General features: G+C 37.2%; 1 protein-coding gene across 5 annotated transcripts in view; it reads left to right on the top strand.

Moving 5' to 3' along the window:
* LOC131752291 (signal recognition particle subunit SRP54) overlaps window positions 1–21,591 on the top strand; it is a 78,970-nt gene extending 57,379 nt beyond the window's left edge. For 2 of the 5 annotated variants that reach the window (XM_059056524.2, XM_059056522.2), the window contains 4 exons: window positions 4,942–5,115; window positions 16,450–16,516; window positions 17,616–17,713; window positions 19,592–20,289. In XM_059056524.2, coding sequence (XP_058912507.1) covers window positions 4,942–5,115; window positions 16,450–16,516; window positions 17,616–17,713; window positions 19,592–19,798 — 546 coding nt within the window. In that variant the 3' untranslated portion in view covers window positions 19,799–20,289. Of the gene's footprint in view, window positions 1–4,941; window positions 5,116–16,449; window positions 16,517–17,615; window positions 17,714–19,591; window positions 20,290–20,539 lie in introns of those variants that run through there. The other 3 variants (XM_067028584.1, XM_059056523.2, XM_059056525.2) reach the window with 3 other exon arrangements.
* Window positions 21,592–21,665: the final 74 nt, after the last annotated feature.

The raw sequence follows: 21,665 nt of genomic DNA, 5'->3' as shown, positions 1-21,665 counted from the left end.
TTGTACATTTTCTCGTAGCCACATTAAAAAACTAAAAAGAAACCAGTTAAATTAATTTTAATATTCTATTTTATTTAACCCAATTTTGTCAAAAACCATTTTAACATGCAATTAATATGAAAGTTATCACTGAGCTATTTCACAGTCTTTCTGTGGTACTAGTCTTTGAAATCCTTTGTGTATTTCAGCACATCTCAGCTTGAACTGGCCCCATTTCAAGTGAGCATTAGCCCCATGTGGTTACTCTATTGGACAGCGTAAGTTTAGAGCATTAGGTAAGGTTTGGAGGTTTGTTTTGTTTGGGATTTGGTAGTCTGAAGTAGTAGTGTAGGATCTTTGGCCAAGTAAAACTAATGAAGAAATGGCTTTACCTGAAACCGGCTCAGGAGTATACAGGTTTGATGTTAAAAACCTGAGTTGCTTCTGTGTAGAAATCTTGCCACCCTCAGTGAGAACAAAGCTTTTCAGAGGCTTCATTTTTGAGACTACCTGAACGTTAGTAAGACATTTCCCCCAAACTACAGATTCCTAGAGAATGGTGTCGGAATGTGAGTATAGTTCTAATATTATAAGAGGTAGTTTGCATTAACAAAAGCTTTTTCTCAGGCTAGTCTTTATATGGAATTGTTTTTTCTCCTACTTAAGAAGGGGGAAGGTAACCTGCAAGAAGGAATTCAGGGAAAATGCTAATTGATTAGGAAGCCCACTTATTATGTTCAGTGGAGTCGAGACCTGTTGTTGACAGGTGTACTTGAACTGCACCTTTTCAGTCCACAGTGTTTGATGTATTTTCCATTTGATTTTTCCTTCTGTTACTATAATTGTTTTCATCACTACTTCAGCTTTCAATCTTTCTAATAACAAAGTAAAACTGTACTGATTTACCAGATAAATGTTGTTTGAAGAGAGGCTCTTTATTGTGGCTTAGTGCTAATATGTTATTTTCACACTCTTGGTTAAAAAATAATAAAACGTAAAGAAGGCCATAGAGCAAAAAGTAAAAAGTCATAGGAATACTCCCATCACCCGTTTCTCACATTCACATTCCCCAAAAGTAACTGTTAAGTTTCTGGTGTATTCTTTCTGGGATTGCCTATGTATATATAATCTTTCCTGTTAAACACAAATGGGTTCATACTATACAAACAGTTTTCTAACTTTCCCTTTGTGCTCTCTCATTCACATTCCTGAAGCAGAGACATTTCCGGAACCCCAAATCTATGCCTGCTTGACCACAGTAAGAGGGGAGAGGCCAGTGAAGTGGAGACTTGGGTGGCAGGAGAGGCTGCGATCCTGTACTCCTTCATCGGTTTGTCAGAACTGAGAAATCCCAAGTGTCATGTAGGGAAGGGAGGAAGAGTTAGGAGCTTGGGTCTGTGCTCAGAATTAGGCCTCAAACCAGGACATTCAGCAGCTTATCTGACTAGACTTTTGACCAGAATCTCAGCTTCAATATTATCAAAGGAGTTAAAATTTCAGTACTACTTGTTCATTTATTTATTTAGCACCCCTGCTGCCAAGCACTTACGATGTGCCAGGAGCTGTAGGCTAAAGGATAGAGCAGTGAAGGATTTACACTGTGCCTACTCCCATTTTGCTGATCACCTATTTGGGGAAGGTGACGCAGAATAAATTCCAAGTGTCATACATGTTTTTATAAAGTTCTGGGTGCTATGGGAGTATGTGAAAAGAAAATTGCCACTAAAAACAGGCCCCAAGGAACAAGATAAGCAGATTTACAGTGCTGTTAACCATAAAATGTAATAAAATGTTAATTGACATTGCATCTCATAATTTCCTGGTGTTAGGAAATTGTCTTTTCAGATCTTTGGAGTTTGTTGAAGTAGAGTTTGTATGATTGACAGTGAAAATTTTCTGACCTGCAGGTTGACTGTTTATCTGTAAAAATGAAATGTTTGCAAATTCAGAGAATAACTTTCATTTATAATTGTTGGAAATTTTGAATCAAATTATTTTCTGGTTGGTTTTACCCATCAATACCTCCCTTAACTAACCCCACACTCCCCTCTTTGCCAAGTAGAGGTTGGGATCATATGGCATAGATTCTTTCACAGATTGTTTTACTTGACAATCTGGTTCTTTAAGATGAGGGGTTGACAAACTAGAGCCTGTGGGCCAGATCCCACCAGGCATTGATTTGTATAAAATTTTATTGAAACATAGCCCATTCATTATGTATTGTCCATGGCTGCTTTTGCAGAGTTCAGTAGTTGTAACAGAGATTACATGGCCCTCAAAGCCTAAAATATTTACTATCTGTCCTTTATGGGAAAAGTTACTCACTCCTGCTTAAGATGATAAACCTAAAACTTGGGTTTTACTGTATCAAAAATTAATATTAAAATTTTAAAAGAGAGCTCTTAAATAAAAGTCTCTTTAATAAAAATCTTTATATGAAATGTGATGATTAGAACAAATAAAATACCATTTATGTATTATGTATAGAAAATATTACTCAAAGGTCTGTTTATACTTGACTAACTTTGGTATTAGAATGAAAAATATGAATCACCTTTCAGCCTTCACCTTTGTAGATTTTTTTTTTACCTTTTGGAAAAAATATAGCCAAGAGTCAGTTAATGGAGTTAGTAGATAAGTTTATTCCTATTATTATGACCCAGCCAGAATGTTTTTATTTATTAAAGTTGTCTAAGGAAGACAAAGTAGTGAAGCCAATGAGAGACACCCCTTCTCCTTTGCCTGTGTCTTAGAAAAGACAAATTAAGCCAGTGAGAGATTAGTAGAGGGAGAATGAGAAGCTGCTTGCTCTGATGGGAGCAGGGTGGAATAAGGCAGGGTGATGTACTGTGAAAGAGCTCAACTCTGTTCATTGACTGGGACTGTTTCTTTCACATCAGATCCATCCCGTTAATATGATAACTGGAGATCTAACCCAGCTCCTCTGACTTTTCCTTGCCTATAAAGTCATGGTCCAAAAGGAGACATTGGTGTCAGGACAACCATAAACCAAATCTCATATGAAGGGGGAAAATGAGATTGGGTAGGAACATCTCACTATGCTTAGGGACTGGTTATAGAAGAAAGATGGCCTGGGTGGACCATTTGTTGTTCATCTTATTTATGGACACAATGAATGGGCTGGTGTTCCTTTATTAAGGGCTGGGATATGTTTGAAACCTCAAGACAGGCTAGGAAGAATTGTGGTTTTTGTTTTTTCTGGTTAATCCATAGGTAGACCATGCTGTCAAGGTTTTCATGGTCTCAGTTTGCTCTACAGCAGTTATAGTTGCTGTCAGTGACGTCCATGTGTGTCATGGAACAATGCGTGTGTTCTTTGGGTTGGATATACCTGGATTCAAATCCTGGCTAATGAATAAACTTACCTTTGGGAAGTGAAGGACAGAGAACAGCCATATCTGTTTTCTAAGAAGAACCTTAGAGGATTAAGAGGAAACAATGCATAAAAATAAAGTTACATATACTTGCATAACTGGGCAATTCTAGTCCACTATTTTTATCAGTACAATTCCATCTCTGCAAAAGCAGTTCAAAGAACTTTTCTAGGGTTGACTAACAATCATGGGTTTAAATTATGTGTGGTCATATCTACAAGTGTAAGAATCCTTATAGAGGATGAAATTTTTGAACTCTGGACTATCTTGGACAATCCCACTGATATGGACTCTAATCATGGCAGTCCTGTAGTCCTGTATCATTTTGCATTGGTTTAATTTTAAAATTGTACCAGAGTATATTCTCATCATGAAAGTAAAACAACAACAAAATACAAAAAGAATAAAAAGCCCCCTTGACCACTCCTTTACCTGTACCTCCTCCCGCATCTTTGTACCTAACCCCAAGGGTAACCACTGTTGCCAGATATTTCTTTACAGTTACTTGCACTGTGCTTTTTGAAATCTTCTAGTAAGAAGATACAACAAAGGCTTTCTTAGGAATTTAAACTTGAGGCAAAAAGACAAGGAAAAACTCTTCATCCTCTCCCTCAAAATGCATTTACAATGAGTTTGGAACATTGGCTATATGTGTGAGGTAAAATTAGTATTTCCCTTGGAATGAAATTTGGATGTAATTAGAATTCCATAGACTATTATAGTTTTAAAATTTGTTAAATCTTTTTACTAGCAGGAAAACTGTGTTGTCATCTATATATTAGTGACTGAGAAATGTAGAAGTTCAGATATAGAATACTGATGGCCTGCTTTCCAGATATGGTTTACAAATGAGTTTTATTTGGCCTGCACAGTGCTTTAAATTTTTTTGAATTTTAATGTCTTTGGTTGTGGCATGCTTTTCTTCAAAGGTCTACTTTTAATCTATAGAAGTATTTACTCATTTTTGGTACCTACTTGGACCTAAAAGGCATCTTACTTCGGGACTTCCATTTTGGAAGAGGAGAGGTTCAGAATTAAGCTGAACTGGTTTTGGTTTGCCCACATGTAGCTAAGCTCAAATTCAAAGACTTAGCAGGGTTACCTTATACAAACATTTTATGTTACGCATCTAACATATATACATGCATCTATATGATTTTCCTTTGATATATCAACACATCAATCCCTCCATAATTAGCATTGTTCTTTAAAATTATTGATGTCCAGCATGTCTTCACATATTATATGACATTGGAATTGCAATGACTTGAAGTGTGTTGCTTGATTTCTTAGCTTTTGACTTTAAAAGTTTAATTGGTTAAGTTCTGTTTTTTAACCTTGGCAGTGAGTATGCAGAGGTTTGCTTTACTATTCATTAAACTCTTCGTTTATGCTGTTGATATGCTTTTCTGTGTACAATCTGTTTTATTGTTTAAAAACTGTTTAAGGATTGGCTTATATTTCTTTATTCCCTCAAATAAAGCAACCGAAAAATTTTTTTTTGTTATATGAAAGAAAATTAATCTCACTTGAAACTCTTCTTTTCTTAATTTATTATTGACATTAGATGAGTAATGAAAGAGGCTTTGAAAATGTAGAACTAGGAGTCATAGGAAAAAAGAAGAAAGTCCCAAGGAGAGTCATCCACTTTGTTAGTGGTGAAACAATGGAAGAATACAGCACAGATGAAGATGAAGTTGATGGCCTGGAGAAAAAAGATGTTTTGCCTACTGTTGATCCGGTAGGTTTGATACTGATGTTCCTTTTGTCAGTGGGTTTTGTTTTGACTGATTTGTTTCCCTTAAACATTTTTAAAAAATATTTATTTATTTATATTTTTGGCTGCATCTGGTCTTAGTTGCGTGGCATCTTCGTTGTGGAATGCTGGCTTCTCTCCAGTTGCAATGCGCGGGCTTAGTTGCCCTGCGGCACGTGGGATCTTAGTTTCCCAACCAGGGATGGAAACCGTGTACCCTGCATTGGAAGGCGGATTCTTAACCACTGGACCCCCAGGGAAGTCCCTGTTTCCCTTAAACATTGAATAGAAGGGACCTTTGAGGTTTAAACAAACTGTGTTCTGATTATAAAATTATGATTTTGGTAGAAAACAGTATTTTTACACAATATGGATGGAAGTATTTTCTGTATTTCAGTAGCCTGAATAGTTTATTTTTGAGTGTCAGAGTTCTTTTGTCAAGTAGCTTTCTTTAAGATTTATTTCACTAAACGGTGTACTTGAATTCCAGTCCCTTTGTATTAAAGACTGTACCACCATGATGGTTTCCATTTAAAGCTTAGAAGTTGTCATTCCTTTTTTATATTGCCTCAAGTTTTGATTAGAAGATAGGAGTGTACAGTTCTTAACTTTATGTTCCTCACCAGCTAAATTTAAGAATTTCTAAGTTATAAATGATGTGACTGGGGACTTTCCTGGTGGCACAGTGGTTAAGAATCTGCCTGCCAATGCAGGGAACATGGGTTCAATCCCTGGTCCAGGAATCGAACATGCTGCGGAGCAACTAAGCCTGTGCACCACAACTACTGAAGCCTGCATGCCACAACTACTGAAGTCCACATGCCACAACTACTGAAGCCCACATGCTTAGAGCCCGTGCTCTGCAGCAAGAGAAGCCACCGTAATGAGAAGCCTGTGCACCACAGCGAAGAGTAGCTGCCGCTTGCCGCAACTAGAGAAAGCCCGCGCTCAGTAGCAAAGACCCAACACAGCCAAAAAGAAAGTAAAAAACAAAAACAAAACAAAAAGATGTAACTGTAAAATTATAAGACTAGCTGTACTTCTTTTAAAAGAAGTGTTGCCTTTCTAAGTAGTCATTTTGAGAGTTCAGTTGATCAAATATTTAAGGACTTTCTAGGTGCTGGTAATACAGCAATGGGCAGTATAAATTTCTGCTCTTATATGCTAGTGGGCAGAAAGGCAATAAGCAAGTATATACTATAATTATCAGACTATGGAAAGTGCTATGAAGAAAATAAAGCAAAGTAGCAGAATAGAGAATTATTTATTTAGATTTGGCTTAAAAAATGTTATTACTAATTTTTCATCAGATTTGGTTCTAAATAAATTCTAGTTATTAAAAAAATATCAGATCCAGATTCTCTGCTATAGACAATATTCAAAGGACTGTGCAGTATACTCTGAAGGCAATTCCAAATGTATGCAGAATATTGTAGAAGTGTTTCATGCAGTGGAAGAATTGTTGAAATAAATGTCTTTCTTTTAAATTACTTTGAAGGGGTTTTTATTTGTACGTATAAGTTTGTGTATATATGTATGGTTTTAAAAAGTGTCTCAAAAATTGTCCTCTATTTACATAGGAATCGGTAATAAAGACATTGCATGGAAAAAATGCATCCTTACTACTTTCCTAAAGGTTTACTCTTTTAAAAAGCTTTATTGAGATGCAGTCCATGTAGCATACATTCATCAATTTAAAATTTGCAGCAGTGGTTTTTAATATATTCACTGATAGATGCAACCATTACCACGGTCAATTTTTAGTACGTTTGCATCACCTCAAAAAGCAACCCAGTACTCTTTAGTACTGGGTTTAGTACCCTCCCTACCCTTCATCTCCCCAACCCCTGATGACCACTAATCTATTTTCTGTCTATTGATTTTCCTATTGTGGACATTTCTTATGAACGAACTCATATGATATGTGATCTTTTGTGACTGGCTTCTTTCACTTAGTGTAACGTTTTCAAGGTTTATCCATGTTACAGCATGTGTCAGAACTTCATTCCTTTTTTTGATATACCATGTTTGTCAGGTCAGAGACATTTGGTTGTTTCTACCTTTTTTTTTTTTTTTGTGGTACATGGGCTTCTCACTGTTGTGGCCTCTCCCGTTGTGGAGCACAGGCTCCGGACGCGCAGGCTCAGCAGCCATGGCTCATGGGCCCAGCTGCTCCGCGGCATGTGGGATCTTCCCGGACTGGGGCATGAACCCGTGTCCCCTGCATCAGCAGGCAGACTCAACCACTGCGCCACCAGGGAAGCCCCATCTTCCTTTTGGCTATTATGAATAATTCAGCTATGAACATTTGTGTACAGGTATTTGTGTGGATGTATATTTTCATTTCTCTTAGGTATGTACCTATGAGTGGAATTGCTGGGTCATAAGATAACTCTATACAGGTATCCCCTGCTTTTTGAAAGTTTGCTTTACACCACTTTGCTTTTATGAAAAACCTACGTTAGTACCTCTTTTCGCTAACTGAAAGAAAGCCGAAGAGGATTTTCACTTTTATGGAAAAAGGTAAAAAGCAAAAATAGCATCCAGAATTTGTTTTGCAGTGAGCCCTTGTAGAGGTGGTGGGCACCCTGAACAGTGAGAGAGGCACCTTGAAGCTCCTTCCCTGGGGAACTACACTCAGCATCACAGCATCAAGCCGCCGTAGCTTTGAACTGTATTTGTGAGCATTTGTGCTTTGTTTCGATTTATTTTGTTCAGCTGTTTAGTAAGATGTGTCCTAAGGTAATCACTTCTTTACTTTACACAATTTTGCGTTATGAAAGGTTTCATAGGAATGCTCTACTTCTGGATAGCAGGGAAATCCTGTTTTCAGTCATTTGAAGAACCACCAAGTTGTTTTCCAAAGTGGCTGCACCATTGAATGAGGGTTCTGATTTCTCTACATCCTTATCAACACTTGTTACTATCTTTTTTATTCTAGTTGTCCTTGTGGGTGTGAAGTGGCATCTCATTATGGTTTTAATTTGCATTTCCCTGGTGGCCAGTGATATTGAGCATCTTTTCATTTGTTTATTGGCCATTTGTATATCATCTTTAGAGAAATGCCTATTCAGATCCCTTGCCTGTTTTTTGTTTTTTTTTAAAATATTTATTTATTTATTTATTATTGGCTGAGGATCTTTCATTGTGGTGCACGGGCTCTTTATTGCGGTGTGCGGGCTTCTCTCTAATTATGGTACATGGGCTCCAGAGTGCGTGGGCTCTGTAGTTGTGGCACATGGGTTTCTTAGTTGTGGAGTGCGGGCTTAGGTGCCCTGTGGCACATGGGATCTTAGTTTCCCGACCAGGGATTGAACCCGTGTCCTCTGCATTGGAAGGCAGATTCTCAACCACTGGACCACCAGGGAAATCCTGCCCTTTTTAAAAAAAAAAAAAATATATATATATATATATATATATATATATATATATATTTATTTATTTATTTATTTATTTTTGGTTGCATTGGGTCTTCGTTGCTGCGCGGGGGCTTTCTCTAGTTGTGGCGAGCTGGGGGCTGCTCTTTGTTGCGGTGTGCAGGCTTCTCATTGCGGTGGCTTCTCTTGTTGTGGAGCATGGGCTCTAGGCACGCGGGCTTCAGTAGTTTTGGCATGCGGGCTCAGTAGCTGTGGCTCACAGGCTCTAGAGCGCAGGCTCAGTAGTTGTGGCGCATGGGCTTAGTTGCTCCGCGGCATGTGGGATCTTCCCAGACCAGGGCTCGAACCTGTGTCCCCTGCATTGGCAGGTGGATTCTTCACCACTGTGCCACCAGGGAAGTCCCCATTTGTTTTATTGGTTTTTTTTCCCATTTGTTTTTAAATTGAGGTATAGTTGATTTACAGTATTACATTAATTTCAGGTGCACAACATAGTGGTTCACAGTTTTTAAAGGTTATATTCCATTTATATTTATTATAAAATTTTGGCTATACTCCCTGTGTTGTACTGTTTATCCTTGTAACTTATTTCTCTTATACATAGTAGTTTGTAACTCTAAATTCCTTACCCCTAAGTTATCTAATTTATTATCTAAGTTATTCATAGTATTCCTTTATAATCCTTTTTATTTTCCTTTTCAGTCTAGCTAAAGGTTAATCAATATTGTTGATCTTTTCCAAGAACCAGCTTTTGGTTTCATTGATTTTTCTTTTTCTTTTCTCCATCTCATTCATGTCCATTCTAGTCTTTATTATTTCTGTCCTTCTGCTTGCTTTAGGTCTCATTTGCACTTCTTTTTCCACTGTCTTGAGGTGGAAGGTTGGGTTATCTTTCTTATTTCTTAATTAGCTATGAATTTCCCCTTAAGCATTGCTTTAGTTGTATCCCATAAGTTTTTATATGTTACATCTTCATTTTCATTCATCTTAAAGTATTTTCTCTTTTCTCTTTTGTTCTTTTTGACTTGTTGGTAATTTGAGTATGTTGTTTATTTCTCACATATTTGTGAGTTTCCCATATTTTTTTTTCTGTTATTGATTTCTAATTTCACTCCATTATGGTTTGAGAACATATTTTATATTATTTCTATCCTTTTACATTTATTGAGGTTTCTTTTAAAAAAATATTTATTAATTTATTTGGCTGCATTGGGTCCTAGTTGTGGCACGCGGGATCTTCGTTGTGGTGCGCAGGCTTCTCTCTAGTCGTGGTGTGCAAATTTCTCTCTCTAGTCGTGGTGTGCAGGCTCCAGAGTGCTTGGGCTCTGTAGTTTGCAGTACGTGGGCTCTCTATTTGAGGTACAGGGACTCAGTAGTTGTGGCACATGGGCTTAGTTGCCCCATGGTATGTGGGATCTTAGTTCCCTGACCAGGGATCAAACCTGTGTCCCCGGCATTGGAAGGCAGATTCGTTACCACTGGACCACCAGGGAAGTCCCTGAGGTTTTTTTATGTCCTAGCAAATGGTCTGTCTTGGAGAATGTTTCATATGTGCTTGAGACTAGTGTATATTCTGTTGTTAGGTAGAGTATTCTATAGATGTCTAATAGGTTTGGTTGGTTTATAGTGTTGTTTGTCTTCTGTTTCCTTGTTGATCTTCTACCTGGTTGCCCTATTCATTATTGAAAATGGGTATTGAAGTCTCCAACTATTATTGTTGAATTGTCTATTTCTCCCCTCATTTCTGTTAGTTTTTGTTCTGTTGAGCCACTCAATTGAAATTTTCATTTCAGTTATTATACTATTTAAACACCAGAATTTCCATTTGGTTCTATTTTATGATTTCTCTTAATTGATATTCTAAATTTGATGCAACACTGTTATCATACCTTCCTTTTTTTCAACTATGGTTTCCTTAATTCTTTGAACATACTTATAAAGGCTACTTTGAGTTTTTTCTGTAAAATCCAACATCTGGTCACTCTCACAAGTAGCTTCTGTTGTCTTTTGTTTTTCTAGTGTATGGGTCATGCTTTCCTGTCTTCTTTGCGTGTCTCATAATTATTTGTTTGAATAACTGGACATTTTAGATAATATATCATAGCAACTCTGGGTGCTGCCCTCTGCTTCCCCCCCAACCCTCACCTCCCAGGGGCTTGATTTTGTTATTTGCCTGTTTTTCTAGTGACTTGATGAGTTATTTTAGTAAAGTCTGTCTCCTCCCCACTCGCTGTTTTCTGCTTCAAACTAGCTGAGCTATAGTTGAGCCTGTATCCTCATAGAGTCTAAGAATTTCTTCCCAAGTACCTTTTACCAAAATCTCCACTGATTTTGAGAGTACCCTTAAGCTAGGACTTTTCCACTTCTGTTGCAAATGAAGTCAGTTCACATGGGAAGAAATTAGGAGCTATCTGTCTTATGGGCTACTTTTCCTCCTGGGCAAAATCTTTTAGCCAGATCTCTGAAATTGGGGGGTTGGGATAGCAGTGCATTTCTCTGTGACACCCCTACTTTAGCAGCTGAGCACTCTGTTGGGGTTGGGAACAGAAGCCTTAGGTCTTGACTCACCTCTTCTGGCATGCACCCACTGTCTTAGGAACTGGGATAAGGGCGATCAGTGTGCCAGTATTCTCAGTGGCACCATGCTCATGGTAGAGCCTCCATTTTGTTAGTGGGGGGCTGATGGAAGAAGGGAGCCCTAACATGTCAACTGCACTCACCTGGAAGTTAGTCTCAATAATAGGTAGCTTGTGGGCAGGTTGAGAAATGATGATTGATGTCCTGTTCCTCCTGGGAGGAAAGCCCTCCACTTGGAAGCTGGGGGTAGAAGGAGTCCTGTGTTCTTAGCTGTACCAGTCTGGCAGTGAATTTCCACTTCACTTTGCTGGGAAGGCCAACGGTCTTGGTTCACTTACTTCATACTCTTATTTTCTTGTCAAATTTTAATTTATTTTCTTGAATAGATGTTTTTTCATTTGTACTCAGGACCATTTCCAGAGGGTTTAAATGTTTATTTTAAATAATTTTCACCAGTTTCACTGGGTAGTGGGTCCACAGAGTTCCTCCTGCTGTTGTGCTGTAAGTCCATATCCACTCTTAAAATAGTTAATTACTTTGTATGTAGTATGTTATCATTCGAATTTTTTTGAATTTTTAGGCCTAAACTAAGACAAGAGACCTAGGTGATAAGAAACCTCTCTGTTTCCTTCGCTGGGAGGCAGCATGCATAGTCAGAGCTGGTTTCAGTTCTGGCTTAGTCCTGAAGTCATCACCTCCCTGTGACAAAGACTTAATCCCACTGCACTGCAGGTTTCACGACTAAAAAAAAAAGATAACCTTTGTCTCATCTACATTAAGAATTGTTTTTGAAGATTAAAAAGATAGTACATATGAAGACTCATTGAAAAATGACTAAGAACTATATACATGTAAGGTAGTATTAGATAACAAAGCAAGTATAGTAGGTAGCACAAGGAATCTCGCTCAAAAGGTAATTTTAGAACTCTTGGAATTTGAAAACCCATGACTAATTTAACAATTTTCCCTACATTTCTTATTCAAGAATCATTTGAAAGTTTATGAAATTAACTTGTTTGGCTTCATTCCTGAAATATCCATTTGGAAGTTTTAAAGTTATATTTTCCTTGGTGGTAATTGTGTCTCCTAGAGTATAGTGATTTTTTTAGGCAACGAGGAGCTGCTATTATATACTAATACCATATATATGTGTGTGTGTGTATAAATACTGCCAATAGGAAGCTTATGTTATAAACTTAGTTGGAAGCTGAGAGCCGGCATTATACTTGACTTCTAAATTTTCAGAAAAAAAATCTGGTACCGTTCATGAAGAATTTATAATTAGTAAATAGGACTATCTATGTTGGCTAAGTTAACCAAGACCAAAAAATAACAATTACTTAAATATTTTGAGATACAATTCATTTTTTGGATTTTTTTTTTTTTTTTTTTGTGGTATGCGGGCCTCTCACTGCCGCAGCCTCTCCCATTGCGGAGCGCAGGCTCCGGACGCACAGGCCCAGCGGCCACGGCTCACGGTCCCAGCCGCTCCGCGGCACGTGGGATCCTCCCGGACCGGGGCACGAACCCGCGTCCCCTGCATCGGCAGGCGGACTCCCAACCACTGCGCCACCAGGGAAGCCCCTTTTGGATATTTTTAATTGCTGCCTGAACTATAGATATCTTCATTTGGTTTATTACTTATACATGCACATGTTAATGTTAGTCATCATTTTTTTTAATGCTGTAGTTTAATGTAGACTTCTGGTCGTAAAGCAAACTTGCAGATAGTGTTTTTCCTCTTTAATGGGGACACTTAGGTTGTTTCCATATCTTGGCTACTGTAAATAATGCTGCCACTAACAAGAGAGTGGAAATACCTCTTCGAGATTCTAATTTCAGTTCTTTTGGATAAATACCTAGAAGTGGAATTGGTGGATCATTTGGTGTTTGTCTTTTTTATTTTTTGAGGAACCGCCCTACTGTTTTCCATAATGGGTGCACCATTTTACATTCCCATCAACAGCGTCCAAGGGTTCTAATTTCTTTACATACTCACCAACACTTGTCTTTTTTTAAAATAATAATCATCCTAGCAGCTGTTTATAATTAAAGACAGACCTAGCATCACTTAATGTGCAAAGCAGACTTTCCAATTTCTATTGGCTTCTAATGCATCATAAATCTGATAGGACAAAGGAATTTGGAAAAGGTATTGTTGTATATTTACATAGTAGATATGTAGAACAGACCCAATTAAAGAAAAACCCAGATATCTAAAACAAAGATTTAAGAATAATACTCCTGGGACTTCCCTGGTGGCGCAGTCGTTAAGTATCCGCCTGCCAATGCAGGGGACACGGGTTCGAGCCCTGGTCCGGGAAGATTCCACATGCAATGGAGCAACTAAGCCCGTGCACCCACAACTACTGAGCCTGCGCTCTAGAGCCCGCAAGCCAGAACTACTGAGCCCACAAGCCACAACTGCTGAAGCCCGTTCGCCTAGAGCCCATGCTCCGCCACAAGAGAAGCCACTGCAATGAGAAGCCTGCGCACCACAATGAAAAGTAGCCCCCGCTTGCCGCAACTAGAGAAAGCCCGCGCGCAGCAACAAAGACCCAATGCAGTCAAAAATAAATAAATAAAAGAATAATACTCCTGGCATATGATACTTGATAGAAAATAAGACATGGAGACCTAGATCTTTTTACAATCTTATAATTGTTTTCCTTAGATGAGCGTTAAGAGTAAACATATTTCCAGTAATTCCTTTAACCATTGATTTAGTTTCGCTTAGGGTTCCTTAAATATGTGTATATGTGTGTATCTAACTATACATATTAAAAACTTTGATTATGCACATAACTGTTACCTATATAAATTCACTGATGCCTTTCTTAATATAGTCAGAACTCAAAATTATCTGGGCTTATTTTTGCCTATAACATTTTTAAAAAGGAAAAGAACAATATACTGTAATGAGGGTACAAGGGAATGGACAATCTCATACATTACTGCTGAATATTTATTGGTAAATTTTCTGGTGTGAAGTTTTGCATTGTGAAGTGAGAGCTTTCCAAATGATTATATTTTTGGCCTAGTTATTCCACCCTTAGGAATTTAAGCATTTGGGAAATATGCTTAATATTTTCAATATAGTAAATGGGAAAAACAGCAGGATAGAAAAAATATAGCAATGTTGTAAAACACATATATGCTTAGGAAAAGACTGGGAAAAATATACTAAGATGTTAATGATAATTATCTATGGACGGTGGAAAAATGGGTGACTTAACTTTTCTTTATACTTTTTCCATTTTGTAAGTGTTTTGCAATAAATGAGCATTACTTTTATAATTTGAAAATAAGTTGTTTCAAAACAAAAGATAGCAAGTCTTAATAGTTCTTTATTAAGGAAGAGATGGAAAATTATGTAGGAAGAAATAGATAATTAAATTTTTGAAGAATGAGATGAATCTACTTGAGTTTGCACTCATAAATTGGAAGTCTTAAAGACTCAAAACCTTGTCCCAGTTCTTCTGTTACTGGGATGGTGGTGGCGGTGGTGATGCTGGCAGTGGTGGCAGGGTTCCAGTGTAGACTCTGGGTCAGTGTCTGCACAAAGGGCCCTATCCATTCATTCTGTATAACTCTGTGTGATAATGATAGATGGTATTCAGGAATCCTTATCCAGGGTCTCAGCTCTGGAGCAGGTTTGACTCTTTGGTAGTCGCAGCCTGGATATTAGCAATTGTTCTCTTTAGAAACAACCCCAGGAGAATTGGTCCACTGAGAATTGCATGCTTTTCTCCAAAAGCATGCTGAGTCCTTTTCTAAGTAGTTTCTTGGCCTTATCACTTATTATGTGTTATAGAAATTGCTTCGATTCCCTATGTTTCTATACTGTCCCATTTGTTGTTAAAAAAAAAAGTAAACACTAAAGTCAGAGCATCTTAAACAGAGCCCGTAAACTAACTCTTATCCCCACCTAAGAGATGCCTCCTGCACTGAAGAAGATATAGCAGATTTTTATCAGGGAGTCAGAAATATACAGTGTTTTCTTGACTGTATTTGTTTGCTTGGACATCCATTCTTGTGTAAAGAGAGACTAAGGAGATACCTTACTTGTGTGTCTTTTCAGAAATGTTATCACAGGAATTGATATACCTACTTTTCATTGAAAGACTATGTTTCATGTTAACTCCTCTCTGCTTTATTTAGCCCATCTGCCCAGTCTTACAGATATTCCTTTTTAAAAAAATATTTAAAATATAGAACTTTATTTTAAAATTAATTTGCATAAGAAGTTGATAAGACAGACAGTGACCACTCAAAATGACTTTGAAAACCCTGAGGTGAAAAATTTTCCTTAACCAGCAAGAAAGGAAATAACACCGAAATTGGCAACTTCGTTAGCTTTAGACAGCAGAAAAGGAAGATATTTCCATTTCACCAATAGAGAAAAAAGGGTCATTTCCAGTGTCTGCAGTTTTCATTCTTACAGATATTCTTGTATATACTTTTTTAACGCCCTTATAATCATCAGCATATCTTATCTAAGAAGATTATGGACAGGTTTATCTTTTCCTTCTCTCCCTGGAACCAATATTCAAATAATTACTAATGCATTTGATTGATTGTAGGCTCTATACTATGTTTTCTTTTCATAAACAAAAATATTGGTATGATGAATCATGCTTCTATTACTGATTTCATCCACAGAGGCAAACTGTCATCTATGTGGCAAGCTTCACAAAAGTATCCTATGGAATTACCAAGGTTAACTATGCAGGTGTGTAGTGTAGATTGCATTCTGCCAGTGGTCCTAGCCTACCAAATAGATACTAAACTTTTCTTGGGTTATATGCTCTAGTCCCTTTTTAATCCTTGAAGGAACAGCAACAAAAAAAACTCATCTTGCCACTTACTGGTTACTTATTTTCCCACCATTAAAAGTTCATTTAATATGCCCTTAATCTGTTTAATTTCTCTGAACCTTTATTTCCCCACTAAATCATACGTGTGTTGTACTGTATGATTTCTTAGATCCCTTTCCATTGACTGTACACACTCTGATGTGCTTCTGAACAATGAAGACAAAAAAGCAACAAGACAGGAGAAAGGAAGGCTCTGGATAACTCATAAATAATTAAGGTTATGACTTAACCAACTCCATTTCAGTGGCTGCTGCTTTTATTGGTTATTCTGTGGACTTAAGGTGGTGATAGTTGTATGGGTGAATGTAAAATGTCTTTGTGACATTCTCTCTACGAAGCTTTTAATTTTTTTATTGGATTCTACTCTGTTTATAGTATCATCTATAGAATATTCTAAGTGCCCACCAAGTATTTGACTACTTCTTTCTGGCCTAAATGTATAGAATGAATTTAGGTATGAGTGTCACTAACCTAACCTCTTGTTGCAGACAAAACTTACCTGGGGCCCCTACTTATGGTTTTACATGCTTCGTGCTGCCACATCAACCCTCTCAGGTATTACTTTTTTGTTTGAATATTGTATAACCACTATAATATGCTCCCAGAACAGGAGCTTTGCTAAATAGGGTGTTTCAAAATTGAAGGAGAAACAATTGGGAGTTAGTCACTCCCTTCTCAGCAGCTAGCTAGCTAGCTAGCTAGCTCACATTGGAAGATATTAATCTAACTTGTACTTCATCTTAAAACATTTTTTAGCTTCTGGGTATGCTTTAAAAAAAGGGGCTAAAAATAGCTATATTAATTTAGATACAATTTTCATGTTCTTGAAACTTTCCTGTTAGCAGTTATTTTGCTATTTTGCCATTTGATTCCCTGATATTGTTCTCATTCTAACTGCTTATTTTAAAGCCTGTAGTTATAATTCATTTATGTTTTATTTTATTAATATTTCATTTCTTAAGTTGAGATATAACTGTCATATTTGAAGGAAATGAATTATCAACTTATGACTTAATCATGCTAACTTTAAATATGCGTTTTAAATCATAAAGCTTTCCTCTGCTTCCCATTTTAACTCCCCCATAGCTTCTATCACTTTATGCCTTTCATTAGATCTAAATGTGAATAGTAATTCATTCAACAAACATTTACTGAGCACTCAATATATGCTAGACAGTCTAGTATAGTGAAAAGAACATGAGCTTTACATTCAGACCTGGATTGAATTTTGGATCTACTTTGTCTGCTTGGGCCAGTTCTTCAACTTCTTTGAGTCTAACCTTTCATAGTGCCTGGCATGTGGCAGGCACTCAGTGAGTGAGTATAACCCATTCCTTTCTCCCAGCCCAGTGATATCCCAGCCCTCTGAGAGTGTACATTTTTCTTGAAGAAATAGACATCTAACAGATAATTATAACACCTGGTGATAAGTGTTATCGTAAGAGGTATGAGCAGTGTTATTGGGAGCCCAGAAGGAGCCACTAGTGCTTCTTGGGGAAATCAAGGAAGATACACAAAGGAGATGTACTGAATGTTCATTATCTCCCCGAGGGCAGGGACTGTAACTTTTGTATTCTTTCAGTGCTTTGCACATAGAAAGGGCTCAAGAAATGTTTATGGAATTATGTAAGCCATTTAACTCTTGTATTTTTAGTGTGTGACTTTCTCGGAGAGAAGATTGCATCTGTTTTGGGCATCAGCACCCCAAAATACCAGTATGCCATTGATGAGTATTACCGGATGAAGAAGGAGGTGTGTCTCCTTTTTACATTTTCTTGATTCAGTTTGGTTTGCTGTGGACTTCATGGGTTGCATAATGAAGACATGTATCCTCTAGCTGCCCCAAAGTAGCTCCCTTATACTAGGCATTTCATTCTCGAGTCATTAATTTCTTTATCAAATTAGCATACATTTTAGAATTTTTTAATACTGAAATTCCCCTACAATCTATGTGCACAATTAAGCTAGATTTCATGTACTAGTTGCTGTGAGAGGTGCCTTAGATATGTTATTTAATTTAATCTTCACACACCTCTCTTTGAATTATGATTCCAAATTTAAGATGAGGAAACAAGACCTGGTCTCTGTACTTAGGACAAATAGACTGGATGTGGGAGAAGTGGAATGGGTTTGATGTACAGGAAATGACCAATACTAGAAATGTGTAAGTGCCAGTTGTTAAGGCACAAAGATATGAGGCAATTTTGTGTGCAGATGTCGTGAGGTCTTAGGGTGAGGGTGAAATGAGTTTAGCTTTAAAGAGTGAGAGAGCTTTAGCATTTAGAGTGTGGGCTCGAGAACCAAGTGCTCTGCCACTTCTAACTTTGTAACCTTGGGCAAGATACTTAACCTATATAAGCTGCAGTTTCCTCATCTTTGTAATGAGGAAAATTGCAGCATCCATGCTCAGGGTTGCTCTAAGGGTTAAATGAGTTAATATGTAAAATGCTTAGGGCAGCACGGAGTGTATATTGGTGAGCTTGAAATAAATATTAGAATCTTTCATTACTCCTTCAAGCAAACAAGGAAGGCAATTCAGGTAAAGCTACAATGTAGAGGCATGAATCTAGAAAGCTCAGCTGAGCTGACTGTATTTGTTATGTGGTTTCAAAAATGTTTTATGAACAAATGAGTGTTTTTAACTCTACTAGCCTTGTTTAGAGCCTCTTTACCTCAACTGGACTATTGTGATAGTCTCCTAAATGGTCTTTCTCCTTCACTCTCAGGCAATCTCTAGATTAATCATCCTAACAGTTTACTCACTCTGTACTGACTCACCATACTACAGGGACCTATGCAAATGCCACCATTTCCTCCATCAATTTAGTAGTTCTGGAACTAGAAGTTATTTACTCTCTAAATCTCTATAGTGGTTATTCCTTTCTGTTTTAATACTCTTCTTAAATGTCTTAACTTCCTTCCTAGATTGTAAACTTCTTGAGGGCAGGGACTGCCTTATCTGTCTACTAGGTGCTTATGGGAACACTAACCATGCTATACCACTTAAGTGAATAGACCACCCTATTCCACTGAATAGGCTGACACCCTGTAACTGTAGTGATACAGTATTAGCTAATTTTTTATTTAGATTAGAATTAACCTGAAGAGATCCAGCCCATGTCAAAGTTAATTCAGGTCTCATCTAAGCTAAGCAGTGCTATACTGTGTTTTAAAAATAGCTTCACTACATATACCTCATACAGTAGTTTTCATTTCAATTTGGAAACAGGGGAAGGGGAAGTATGTCTTGTCTTAATTGGATGAAACTGAATTGGACATGACACTAATGTTTTGGTTTAAAAAAAGGCATAAGCAGCTGAAAGTGGGAGAAAAATACTATTCCTATTCCTTTTAGACATTTATATTTCAACTATTCTTTTTTGGGGGGAGGGGGGTACATGGGCTTCTCACTATTGTAGTCTCCTCCATTGTGGAGCCTGTGCTCTGGGGCTGGGCCATGGGTCATGGGCCTCCCCACTCCGCAACATGTGGGATCCTCTCGGATCGGACTGGGGCACGAACCCATGTCCCGTGGGTTGGCAGGCGGACTCTCAACCACTGCACCACCAGGGAAGCCCTAGGGAAGCCCTAGGGAAGCCCTGAGCTAGTCTTGATATTTCCTCCTTTTAGGAAGAAGACGAAGAAGAAGAAAACAGGATGTCGGAAGAAGCAGAAAGACAATACCAGCAAAACAAGCTGCAGGCTGATTCCATTGTTCAGTCAGATCAACCAGAAACACTTGTATCCAGTTCATTTGTGAATCTCAATTTTGAAATGGAAGGAGATTGTGAAGTAATTATGGAGAGCAAACAAAATCCAGTCTCTGTCCCTCCGTAGAATGAAATGACTATCAAACTTCTAAGGTAGTTTTTATACCAGGAACTTTCACACTCTCTATTCAATGGGACTTAATAGTTATTTATATTTTAAATTATTAAGTTATCTGGAAAGGGAAGAATGTTTCTTTATTCTTAGGCTCTATCTAGCAAAAGCCAGATCTGAAATTTGGATATTTGTACTATGCTTTTACTATGTCAAATTAGTGCTTTGGTTTTAAAATGATCTTTTAAAAAAAGTTAAGGACATTCTAGAACCCTAACCACCAATTAAGAAGAGTTAAATTATCAAGCTTGTCTGTTATTTGTGTAAGAAAAAAGAATAGTTAAGTTGCTGAATAAGGCTAACTGGAGCTGATATTCATAGTCTCATATTAAAATGAGGATTTTTCCCTAGAGCTTCTCATGTTATGTCTTACATTTATATATCTAACCATTCATTTCATACTAAGGATGGTTCACTGAATGTGTAATAAAAGGAGCAAGATGAAAGCATTTTGAATTTTCTTTCCTTGAGAATTAACTTTATTTCATGGGAAGGTGATTGAGTTTATAACACCACCAAATATTAAGATGGGTTTCCATTTTTTAATGGTTAATCTTACTTTCTCTTTCAGTAGTTATTCAAACTTAAATAATGTTAAAAACACTAGTTATGGGATGAGTTTATTAATGTATTTGTATTCAAATGGTAATACCTAGTGATTACCCATATGGCATCCTGTTTATGTGACTCTTTCAGCCCTGAATGCCTCCTATGGGTCAAGATTGGGGGACAGATGAAGACTTAACCCTCCAGGGCTCACTGTTACATATTGTACAATGTGCAATGGTAGCATGATGAAGTTACCTGTCATTCACCACTTCGAAGCAACAACAGTAGATGCTTTGCTTGACCCAGCTGGCCATCTCTGTACCCACTGTTCCATTAGCAGACCTTACAAAAGTATAATATGAAACTAATTTTGAAAATACTCCCATATGTGTTCAGATATCTGTATGACTTAGATTTATACCTAAATGTGGGTAAGGAGAAATATGTAGAATATTTCAGATATGCTGCTCTTAAAAACCTATTCACAAACTTAGAGTTTTTAGGATTAATGGTTGTTAATAGCCTTCTAAATAGCATTAAGCTTTCAATCTTAACTATATCTGTATAGCTTCAAAGAAACAACATAGCTACAGTGGGCTTATTATGGAATTCTGTTAGCAATGAACATGAACATCTGCCCACTAAGTTCTTCAGCTGAAATTTGAAGGATTTAGGAAATATAATTCTTCACTAGGAATCCTCAGTTACATGGATTCATGGTATGGTGGTTCATAACATGTGACGGTGATCTTTTTGGTCATGGGTATAAACTATATAATTTAGTGCTTAAAGGATTGTCAGATTATGTAATGTCATAAATTATAGTTTACCAGTAGCTTTAAAGAGTGCTAATCTGATGTGTTCCCTATAATTTTTTATCTTCATTTGAGAAGATATTCAAGCTCAAATATTTATTTGGTTATCCTGTAAAGGCAAGCATATCCAAAGGCGTTCTGAATCTTCTCTCCCTAGAGGCACTAGATCTAAAAGAGTTGACTCAGAAACTTTTCTGATTGTTAGTAGAAGGAAGATAATGATTAAAGTTTTACATTTCTTGAATTTTACTTTTTCTACTTGTCCAACAGTGGCCAGTTTGTAATGTTTATATAGTTATTCACTGTGCCTTAAATTTTTATACTTTTTATTTATGCAAACTATAAAATTTCCCATAAATGCATTAAATGGTTTTGTCTTATTTTTAAGCCTCTTTCACTTTTTCTTCCTTTTCAACCCTTTTAATAGTTACTATTCCTTCTGAATCATAGTTCATGAT

The sequence above is a fragment of the Kogia breviceps genome, chromosome 3, assembly GCF_026419965.1.
Source record: "Kogia breviceps isolate mKogBre1 chromosome 3, mKogBre1 haplotype 1, whole genome shotgun sequence".
NCBI lineage: Eukaryota > Metazoa > Chordata > Mammalia > Artiodactyla > Physeteridae > Kogia > Kogia breviceps.
Note: the sequence above shows the minus strand (reverse complement) of the source record. Positions and strands in the feature narration are given on the sequence as shown.